An 11,476-nucleotide genomic window follows, 5' to 3' on the forward strand; every position below is an offset into this window, starting at 1 on the left:
CCCATATCTTTCGATTTATTATTTCCGGAAATTTCTTGCCTTTTATGCATGGATTCTAGAATTTATATTTCTCTACTTTTATTAAAACTAAAAGACGTTACCCACATTATTAAGTAGGAGTTAAATCACAAGTCATAAATTACATCTTTATATGGAAATAAAACACAAGCTTTGAACTCAGTTGAAATAAACGTTACTCATTTTGACTTTTGGAGGGAAATAAGTAAATAACCTCAAGATTCTAGAAGAAATATTATTCACCAAAATCCCAATTAATAAAATGCTTCTATTGCTCTTGTACATATAGCCATCCATTAATATCCTCTCTAAATTTTTGAAATCTAGAATTTTAGTGCTCTCCATGCTCATAAATACCCGCTATTTTTTGTTTAATAATCGCGTTCCGAATATTATCAACGATCTTGTCGTTTGATGATTTTTAGTACTCTATCTTAAATATGTCGGCGATCAAGTTCCCACTCCCAACATTCTCGTTCAAAATAAAAAATAAAAATAAAACTAATGCCCTCAAGGATACTATATATATGCATCATTTGTCAGCCCTGGTTGTGAAAAACTCATCCCCAAGTTTTGAGAATAAGATGCCCGGAACTCATTACTCTATGGCTCCTTCTCGCTCTCAGGTATGCCAAACTGTCTCAAGTCCTTCGGCTACTTCGTTTTCTCCTTTATCTTCTAGACCATATTAGATTCATCTCCTTATTCCTTTCACATTTCTCTCAAAATCTTTCTGATTCTATTAGCTAGAGTTCTTCTATTCTATCAAATCTATTGCAAATGATCAAAATTTTCTACGTAAATGGTGGTGTGAAAGTTGTATTATCTACACTAATTTGTAAATAGAATAACTATTTCAATAATTATATCAAAAAACGTATTTTGTTATGCTTGTTGTGTTATCATGTGAGTTTTATTCATGAACCTTTAAAAGTTTACGATAGAACTAGAAGATAACCACAACATACTGATTATCTTCATAGTATATTTTTTTTATATATATAAAACAAGACGAGGAGATTAAAGGAGTTATCTATTCAACAAACAATTATTAGCTTTTCAAGCAAACTAATGATGTTTGTATTAACATTTTAGAATGAAAAATATCACCTTCATGAAAACAGCAAATACGAGGAGTCTTTGCTCTCAAATTTTATTTTTATTATTTCTTCTATGTGGTTTCTCTCTCTTTGGTGGATTATATTGTTGGGCCATAAGTCTTTCTGGCCCATTGGGCTTTTTGGCGTATTAGTTCAAAGGAGCCCGGTTCATATGACAATCCAAAGTGGCCCAATAAGTGGAGTTGACAAAAACATAAAAAATAAAAAAAATTACACAGCCTATGTGATTTAGGGGTCTGTTTGGACTTTTTGGAACTGACAAAAGCAATTTTCTGGTGGAGGTTTACCTACTTCAGCATTTTTTCTTTTCCGGTTTGAAAATATTTATTAAGTTATTGACTTAAAATAACTTTCTAGATCTAAAGTTGCTTTCTTTCGTAAACGTCAATAAATTAACCATAATTAATCATGAAAAATGATTAACTCCTTGTTGATAATTATTAATTTATAATTAATATATCATATTATCTATTATTATTATAGGCTAAGAGTATGGTTTTATTTATTACAAAATTATTTAATAATTATTTTTTTAGTAATAATTATATTTCATCCAACTCTTCAAGAGTCTTCAAGAGAGAATTATGGTTAGATTAATTATAGTTTATTTTTCAGCAAAAAAAAAACAAAACAAAACGTGGATTTTTCGTTTTTAATTGGGATGTAAAGAAAATTGTAAAATCGATAAGAAAAAAACGAAATTAAGTGCGACCAGTTCAAAGCGAGCGACCTTCTCGCAAACCCAAACGCCAATCAGTTTCTCGGCGAGGTAGCGAGAGCGATGACTATGACGATGCTAGCGAGCATTGTCGGTGTGCTTCTCCTTATGCTGCTTTTGATCCTCCTCATCATTTTAATTTCCTGTAAACCATGGCGCTTCTTTTCCTCCTCATCTCGTTCCCGCACCATCAAGGTACCTCCTAGCTTTCTGATTTTACCCCAATTCTCCTCTCTCTCTCTCTCTCTCTCTCTCTCTCTCTGACTTTTCTGGAAGCTACTCGGTTTTAATCTCCTTTTATTTATCTTCTTAGTGCAATGCCCTGCTTTGTTGCTGAGAAATCGTCGGAAAAGATTTGACAAGATTGAGAGTTTTCGTAACGTTCGGTTTGTTCGATGTCGGTTTTGCTTGTTTGGTTTTACATTTTGTTCGACTTTCCGATTCTCGGGATTTATACGAAAGAAACGCACCCGTTTATGGATTTAATTCGGTGCGACTCTTTTCGGCTTGTTTCGAGATGCATCGACAAGCATGATCAATCTTTTCAAGATGGATGACTGGTGTGTAGGATTATTGGATTGAAGCGCCTTCTGCATGAGCGTTGATTTAGTATTTTTTTTCCCATATATTTCTTCTTTCTCGTCTTAGTTTGTTAGGGGCCGCCTTGTTTCATTCGGGTAAACTCAGAGCTGAGCAATTTAGATTCGTTTTCTGTAATTGTACCGTTCGTGGATGTTAGCTGTTTTTATTTTGTGTGTTCCGTTTGGGTTTGGTTCTGCTGGGAATATGAGTTCAGATTGATGTTGGACCAACTCATGTCAACTGGGCGATTCCGTTTATTTAATCACTTGATTGCACCTTGGAGTTGGGGATTTGTTAGTTTCTTAAAATTGCTACCTTGTTATGATTTTTTTTAGTTTTTTAATGGAATTTTAAAGCTATATTTTATAGTCATTGTTACATGTAAGTGGTTTTTTTTTTATTGATGTTATATTATCGCGCTCTTGATCATGTGAACGAGTTCATTGTGTTCAAAATTATAATAGGTTTGAATACAATTTTATTTCCTGGTTGCTAAAGGACAATCCGACCTTTTATCATTTCATTACATTTTTTAGATTTGTTTGATATACTTGCGAAAGATGTAAATACAATTAATAGATTTTTGAGTTGTCCTTCCACTTGATTACCAAGGAAATCTTATGCCATGGGATAGAAAAACCCGTCTGAATTTTAAATTGAAGCAATTTAGTCTTAAGCTCAGTGATCAGTGTGTAAGAGTGAAACTAGGGACTTGTATTATTCAGAAAAAATAGGGACTAGAAAGGCCCTGTTTCACATTTAATCTCCATGGCTCAACGATGTTTACTCCCTGTGATTGCTTCTTTTGTAGGCTGGTGAGCTAGAAAGGCCCCTTGTTTCAGATGATGTGGGAATTTCCCGAAACCAAAGTAATGAATTGCCAAGGGATTATGATCTAGAGGGAGCACGTGTTCAAAATGAAGGGCATTTCCGCTCACCCCAGACTCATGGACTTGTTCATAAACAAAGGCTCCCCAATGTATCTCCCCATACAACTCAGGGTATTCAATGTTATTTTATCTCTTTCCTTTTATTGATCTCACCTAGTGCTTTTGCTTTAATTGCTTTTCTACTTCTAGTACCCAAACAAAACCAAAAGTTTATTTTTCACTCTTCCCAGGTGATAGCTTGGTTTTAGACCTGATATCTGATCCTCCGGAAGATGTTTTGGTTGGTCAGACGCTTAAGAATCCTTTTTCACCAGAACAGTTGGCTGAATTTTTAAAACATGGTAGACAGAGATTAGTTGGAGATAAGTTGCAGGAGTCCGTGCACAAGGACATTCTAGATCAAAGTAATTTCTTATATCTTTTACTTCTATTTGCAGTTCTGTTTTCTCTGTCTCTTATTATTGACTGAGTATATAAAACATGTCATCATATCTTTCTGTTAGAAGTGCAGGAAGCTGCCTCACCCTGGAGGTTATCTCTGGTCCATCTCTTGGGGTCCGTTGTGCTGCACTGTCAACAAATACTTCTAGGCTTCCACTGACCCTCGGAAGGGTTTCTCCAAGTGATTTAGTATTGAAAGATTCAGAGGTCTCAGGGAAGCATGCGATGATAAACTGGAATTTGAATGTAAACCTTCATAACTTCTTTACCATTCTGCTTCCGTGCTGTATCTATGGTGCTATTTATTGTATACTTGTCTATTGGTTTAGAAATTGAAGTGGGAGCTTGCAGACATGGGCAGTCTAAATGGGACACTTCTTAATTCACAGCCAATCAATCATCCTGATTCTGGAAGTAGACATTGGGGTGACCCAATTGAGCTTGCAAGTGGAGACATAATAACTCTTGGCACAACCTCAACAGTATATGTAAGTTAATCTGAATACTATTCTCTGTGCTTGTTTACAATTTGTAAATTTGTAACAATGTTGGCCCTTGGGACATCTCTAGTCATCATCTCAAATATAATGTTAGTGAGTTTCCAAGCTGAAGAACTGTTGAAGCTACATTGAAAATTTTAAATTACACAGTTCTAAATATTCTTAATGCATTCAAAACTTTCAATCAAATGGATATGAAGTCATGGATAATGCAACCCCAACAGAACTTTTGAGATGTAATTTCTCTCTCTCTCAAGCAAAATAATAAAGAGACCTGTTAATGGAGAATGGTTCACCACTGTTATGAATTGAGTTATCTTTTTTTTGTATAAGTTGAGTAATCTAACTTTATTAAGATGCCATCTTACTGGTTTTCCTCTTCCTTCTATTTTTTTTTTAATTTTCTTTTAAGTCATATATTATTTTTATTTATCAGATTCATAGGGTTGTTTGGATTGAGAGAGCCTCTCAATTCATCTCATTTCATCTAATCATTACAACTTTCCCAAACTCCCACACAAAATACAATAAACAATTCAACTTTTTCAAATCCCAAAACAAAAATAATATTAACAAATAATATTCTAACAATATTTTATTCAACTTTCATCTCATCTCAACTCACTATCTAAACCTCCCTAGATATTTCAAAATTAGATTTAGTTGCCTTACAATTATCTATCTAATTTCTATGGTGAAATTAAAAAAGAAAAGATGTAGCATTAAGTATTATATTATTTATTATTATTGTATTATCATTTTGAATGAAAGTTCTAAAGATGCTGCAATAAATATTGTAGGGCCCACACATTGCATTTGAGATCCTAAAATTTGCATATTATTTTTAGGGGATCCCGATCCAGTTTTGTCCAAGACAAGTAAAGAAAAAATGCAGAATCCATCATTTATGGTATTGATAGACTCATGAAAGCAAAGGTTGATCGGTATTGATAATGTACAAAAAGGAAGGGGAAAGGTTGACTTGTTGGGAAATGTATATACTTTTTACCAATTGCCACATGATGTCGAGTGCCATGCTGTACATCTTCCCCTAATGACTTGTTCACAAGGGGAAAGATTTTTGTTTTTTTCTATACTTTTTCCGTCAACTCTTTTTGGTACTAATTTGGTTATATAACAATGGGAGTAAAATTTAAATATAGAAGATCTTTGAAGCTTCATGTATTAGCAGAAAAATAATAGTTTTGTGACCAGTTTGGATAAACTAATCCAGCAAGTGACATGAGTTGGGATATTCCTGTGTTTGAAAAAGAAAATATTTAGAACACAGCTTCAGAGATTTCCTATTGTAGATGATGGCTCAATTGGCAACTGTTTATTTTATTTTCGAAAAAGGCAATTAATGCAACTATTTCCATTTTTTATAAGCACCTGAAATATCCTGTGCCAGGTTCACATTACATCTCAAACTGAGCAACAGATTCCCTTTGGAGTTGGTGTGGCATCAGATCCGATGGCTTTGCGTAGAGGAGGAAAGAAGCTTGCTATGGAAGATGTGTATTATTACCAATGGCCTCTACCTGGTGCTGACCAGGTCTTGGAGTTATTTTTGTTTATTTCAGTGAATATCCTTCACATCTTCTTCAAAGAGTGACATTCACTCAACATGTCTACCTTGCAGTTTGGTTTGTTTGTCATTTGTGACGGCCATGGCGGAGCTGAAGCCGCAAAATCTGCTAGCAAGTTAGTTCTCAACTCAAATGGGTTACCGTTCTGGGATTCTGAACTTTGTAATCTGTGTTGAAAAACTGGATAGCTATTAGGTTAGTGGGAAGAATTTCACTATTATTTTATGGCGTTCGGCCCCCATATACTTTGGCTATGCCTATTTCTCATCAACAAAATTCTTATTTACTGATCAAAACTAAAGACATTTGTCGTTCAGCCTACTTTAAAAGTTGTGATTGATGATTCTAAGTGAATGTTTCATGCATTGTGTTTATCATCTAGTAAAGAAGTAGTTGATTGTCTTTAATGCACTTTTTAGACAAAAATTCTCTTTGATATGGACATGATTATGCAAACCCCAAGAACTTCGCTTTTTTGCTTAACCATTATGCCCCTGGTCTTGCTTTTCGATAATATGTGTCAAGATGCTTTGTTGTTCTGGTCCTTGGCTGCAGTTTGATACTTTAGCAATCACTGATAATTAAATTTCTTCTCCAGAATTCTACCAGAGATGGTTGCTGCCATTTTATTGGATTCACTGACAAGGGAAAGGGTCTTTTCACGTTGCGATGCTTCAGATGTTCTGAGGGATGCATTTTCTCAGACAGAAGCACGCATGGATCATTATTATGAGGTATGATAGTTTCTTGTTCTCTTGCAGTGAAATGCATTTTCCTTTTTGACTTTACTTTTTCTATGCATTTATCCACAACTTGCATTTGAAATGGTAATTTTATTCATTGCAAAGCGATTATTGTCAGTATCCAGTTTAGTAGCATCTCTAGCATTGACTGGCTACAATACGGACAAGGGTCCCTGCATCTTCAATGAATTTTGAATGATTCCTTCCATATCCGTGACACTTGTTCAGAATTATTTACAATGATTTGTAAGTTTGTCTGTCATGACTTGTAAGACCACAATAGGTCTATGATAAGATCATTCATGTACAATCTAATGGTATACAAATCAATGTCTCTAAATTAAAGAAAAATGAATTTATGGCTGTTGAGGATGATTCTATAGCTGGTCCAAGACAAACTATTATTGGTGATTTATTGAGACGACGCTTGCATTCGTAGTATGTTGGTGAACTAATCCTTTGATGGGTTTTGCAATGGCTCTATTTGTGAGATTCCTATCTATTATTTTGGAAATCTGTAATTCTTCCATTGTACTAGATAGAAACCCTTTGCTTCATGATGGTGTTTTCTAAGTGTTCTGAAGTAATCTTGTTAGTCTAACAATAGCCATGGAAAGTTACTTATAGGAAGTTCCGAAGTTGCAAATTTCATCCATCATGCTTGCTTAGAGGTTGGTAAACAGTTTGAAGAAATATTCCCTTCTCTCTCTCTCTCTCTCTCAACTTAAGCGTGCTTCTTAGATGAGCATGGGCATGTTCTCAGTTTATATTGTTGTTTCTATAGATTTGAATGCTGCCTTTTTTTCTTTTGGGTGTTTTGCGTTTTTTTAGCCAAATTCATAACTGTTTGTTGAAATTTTGAGTTAATCCTGTTGATACCCTTTGCTATCAGAGTTCAACTTTTTGCGTATCCTACCTTTTATCTTGCTGTGGCAAATTACTGGAGAAAAAAAAAAGAATAATTCCATCTTCCTTTTAAATGTTTGTGTTCTTAGTAATTTAAGGCTATGGTGTGGACATTGTGATAATCAATTCTTCGCAGGGTTGTACTGCAACAGTGCTTCTGGTATGGGCTGATGGTGAAGAAAATTTCTTTGCGCAATGTGCAAATGTTGGAGATTCAGATTGTGTTATGAAGTATGTGTTCATGTTGTCACTCTTCCATTCATATGATTGGTAGGATAATATTTTCCCAAAACTTATATGCTACTGTTTTTGATGGGGTATACTGGTGGACCAAGGGGGAAGTTAAGGGTCCTGATTGTGATCTTCTGAAGAATAGTCATTGTGGGTGGCTACTATGATTTTTGCAATTTTATATGTCTGTTTCTTGTTTTCAGCATTTCTTATTTATCCGTTTATTAAAAATGGATAAATGGCTACTATGAGTTGCTCCTTTGAATGTGGTAGAATATAACAGGGCCTTGGTGGTTATTAATTTTACCTCCATATAATCACATATATTACTATTGTTAGGTTTTTTTTTTTTTTTTGTCTTGTTATATTACAATGACTCTGGGCTTGCAAATATACATGCTAATACATCTCAATTTCTCTTGTTTGTGTTGATGTCTGATCGTGTTCTCGTCGCCCTCAAATAATTTCCTTTCCAGTAGTTTGAATGTCTGGTATAGTAGTTCAAAAGTTTACTTGTGATAATATCTTTAAATGCCTTATTCACAACTACATGTCATTTTGTTTGTAGCAGTGTTGATGGGAAACAGATTAAGATGACAGAAGACCATAAAGTAATTAGTTATTCTGAAAAACTCCGTTTCAAAGAAACAGGAAAACCACTGAAAGAAGGGGAAACTCGTCTCTGTGGTAAGCAAAATTACATTTTAACTTTTTCATACATAATAATGATGGTTAATGGCTCACATTTTTCTTCTTTCCTAGTTCAGGTTTGAACCTTGCTCGGATGCTTGGAGATAAATTCCTTAAACAGCAGGATTCCCGCTTCAGTTCAGAGCCTTACATAAGTCAAGCTGTTCGTATCAATCAATCAAGTGGAGCATTTGCACTATTGGCAAGGTGATTTTGCTTTTGGTCAATTGTTTTTTGTTATTCTTGTGTATTGCATCAGTTTCAGCAAATATTGATTTGGCTGCTGTTGGTTGATCCAATTGATTGGCCTATTTAGGATATCTAGGTTCCATTTGAATGTGACCAACACATTGGTCTTGAACAAGTGCATTTATTTTCTAGACATACATAACTATTAGAAGTTGGATATACTTTCTCAATTATATTCTGTTCTGTATTTTTTATTTTCTGTTGTGAAATTTAAGAAATATAACTCTGGATTGTGCAAAAATCACAGTGATGGGTTATGGGATGTCATTAGTGTGAAGAAGGCAACACAGCTAGTCCTTCAGGTATTATCTCTTTACATGATTCACAGTTCTCTTCCGATCACTCTGAGGGTTTATTTTATTCTATGTTGATTTTTTTTTCCCTTCTCTCTTTCAATTCTTTCTAATATATCTCTAAATTTATCTGCTTGACAGGCAAGGGAGAGATACTCGAGAGAAGAAAATTCTGCAGAGAAGATTGCTAATTTCTTGTTGAGTGAGGCTAGAACGCTGCGAACAAAGGATAACACATCTATAATTTTCTTAGATTTTGACTCTTCTGGAGTCTCATGTAAAGTTGAATCATGATCGAGTCAAAAAAAGGTTTTAGGACTTCACATATGATTATATTTGTTTTCTGTCATCTTTTGAAGTTTCTGGACCATATCCTAAGCGATATCACCCAAATGATGGATATTCATTGGCCGGTACAAGAAGAGTAAAGCATCTTCCAGATATATACATATAGCAGATGACCATTCTGTACCCACATTGGTGGCACTGGCAGTAACTCAGAGAACTCAGCAAGGTTACAATGGTGGTTTCCAAGCAGGGTCTTGTTGTGCTGTAAGAGCAAGTTACTGTTGTCATGAGCGAAGAACCGATCCAAGATACCGTTATTACCGAGTTATGGTGCAGTTCTGGGGCGAAAGTTGTCCACTGTACGTTTGGGTAGTGAGAAGTGTTGAGAAGTGTTGAGAATGTTTGTGAATAGTAGTGAAAAAGTAATAATAAAATATTGAATAGTAGTAAAAAGTAGGTGAAAAGTAATGAATAGTAGAAAAGTAGGTAAAAAGTAATAATAAAATAAAGAATAGTAGTGAGAGTACTTGAAATACTCTCACTTGCCAAACATCATACTAGGAGGTAGATAGGAGAATACCATAATTTCAAAACTTTTGCCCAAGTTGGTTTTTCAAGTATAGGGGGTAGGGGATGCGATAAGCTCTAGTTTGGTTTCATAAATCTTTGAAAAACCATCTCATATTATCTCAACATTTAAATATAAAAAATTTTCAATTTAACTGTTTAACTTTTTTATTTAATAATTACCTAATCATTACAATTTTTCTATACTTTCAAACAAAATATAAAATATAATTCAATATTTTCAAATTTCAAAATAAAAATAATATTAAAAATATATATTATAACTCTCTTTTAGTTTTATAATTTTTTATTCAGTTTTTTCTCTATCTTTCTTCAAAGTTTTATAAAAATTTTAATTTAAATGATTTCATTATTATTTACAGATTATTTTACTATTATTCATAAAAAAAAAAAAAAAAATTATCTCATTTATGTAACCAAACGACTAAATGAGGCCTAAGGGATAGAAACTAACTAAGAATGACCACCCATTTAGCAGAGTGAAATTAAAACAGAGGTTGGACCAATAGTAAAATTGAAGTATTTGAACTTTTAGATACGATTTATCTTACATTAAGGAAAAACCTCGAGGCCGGTCGGGTGTGAAATTAGTTTTCACACTAGCCAATTATCAAGTGCGACATAGGCATCTCAAAAGCAAGTGAACTAGACCCGCATACACCCAATCTACCTCTCCCCCTCCTTATCCCTCTTCCTCCCCCACCTGCACTCAATCGACAAAAATCCCAAAATAAAAGGTCTCCCTCTCCTTCTTTGACATCTACAAAAGCGTTTGTCGATTGAATGGGAGATAATATTACATCATATTTATGATGTTCTAAACCCATGTTCTGAGATAATATTAGCAGGTATTAGCTAATTCTCTGATGAATTCTTAATGTTTTTTATAGATGAATTAACAGTAATGGTAGATTGTCAGGGTGGAAGTAAGTCAATAAGTGTAACACTGGAGAAGCCACGGATGCAATACTTCTCTGCAACTCCATTGTCCACAGTTGGCCTACCAAGCTGCAAACTGGCAATTGAGAAGGAAAACTCAATTTCATTTGAAGGTTCATGGCGAACAATTACAATATTGGAAAAATTGAATTTTGATAGAAAAATTACACGCGACAGAATCGCTGGCAAATTATTTGCTTGGAAAGCCCACAAAGCCAGGCAAAGGCAAGTGGAAACAAATGTAAAGCTTGCATCTAATGAGATTGAGAATGACGAAAACGCCGACAATTGAGTTGAGTGCATATGGGGCTTTTGTCGACTGAGTGCAAATGGGGAAGGGGGAGGGAGAGGTCATCGACTGGAAAGGGAGAAATTTTTTTTGGAACTTTTGTCAATTGAGTGCAGATGGGGGGAGGGGGAGGAGGAGGGTCGATCGGGTGTATGCAGGTCCAGTTTCTTTGCTTTTGGAATGCTTACGTGGCATTTGATGATTGGTCGGTGTGAAAACTAATTTCACACTCGATCGGCCTGGAGCGCCTCTCTTATATTTAAGTTTTTAATTCTAATCAGTGCAGACCTTATTCTTCACACCCATACGTGATGGGAGTAGATTTTTCTTCTAACTTCTTACAATCCAGTTTTATGGAATTCAATCCACTTTTGACATGAGCCTAAGAAGTCATTTGATAA

At 34.6% G+C, this 11,476-nt stretch overlaps 1 protein-coding gene across 2 annotated transcripts; it reads left to right on the forward strand.

Moving 5' to 3' along the window:
- Window positions 1-1,834: 1,834 nt before the first annotated feature.
- On the forward strand, window positions 1,835-9,467 carry LOC109005870 (protein phosphatase 2C 70). 2 transcript variants are annotated; one of them, XM_018984946.2, is made up of 13 exons: window positions 1,835-2,052; window positions 3,251-3,440; window positions 3,560-3,733; window positions 3,841-4,016; window positions 4,100-4,258; window positions 5,682-5,825; window positions 5,913-5,974; window positions 6,458-6,593; window positions 7,645-7,739; window positions 8,308-8,426; window positions 8,507-8,636; window positions 8,926-8,980; window positions 9,113-9,467. In XM_018984946.2, exons 1-13 carry the CDS (start codon window positions 1,921-1,923, stop codon window positions 9,263-9,265), a joined length of 1,725 nt encoding a protein of 574 aa, XP_018840491.1. In that variant the 5' UTR covers window positions 1,835-1,920; the 3' UTR covers window positions 9,266-9,467. The 2 variants fall into 2 exon arrangements, with proteins under 2 accessions (XP_018840491.1, XP_018840492.1); XM_018984947.2 differs by having other exon boundaries at window positions 8,311-8,426.
- Window positions 9,468-11,476: the final 2,009 nt, after the last annotated feature.

The sequence above is a fragment of the Juglans regia genome, chromosome 12 (genome assembly GCF_001411555.2).
Source record: "Juglans regia cultivar Chandler chromosome 12, Walnut 2.0, whole genome shotgun sequence".
NCBI lineage: Eukaryota > Viridiplantae > Streptophyta > Magnoliopsida > Fagales > Juglandaceae > Juglans > Juglans regia.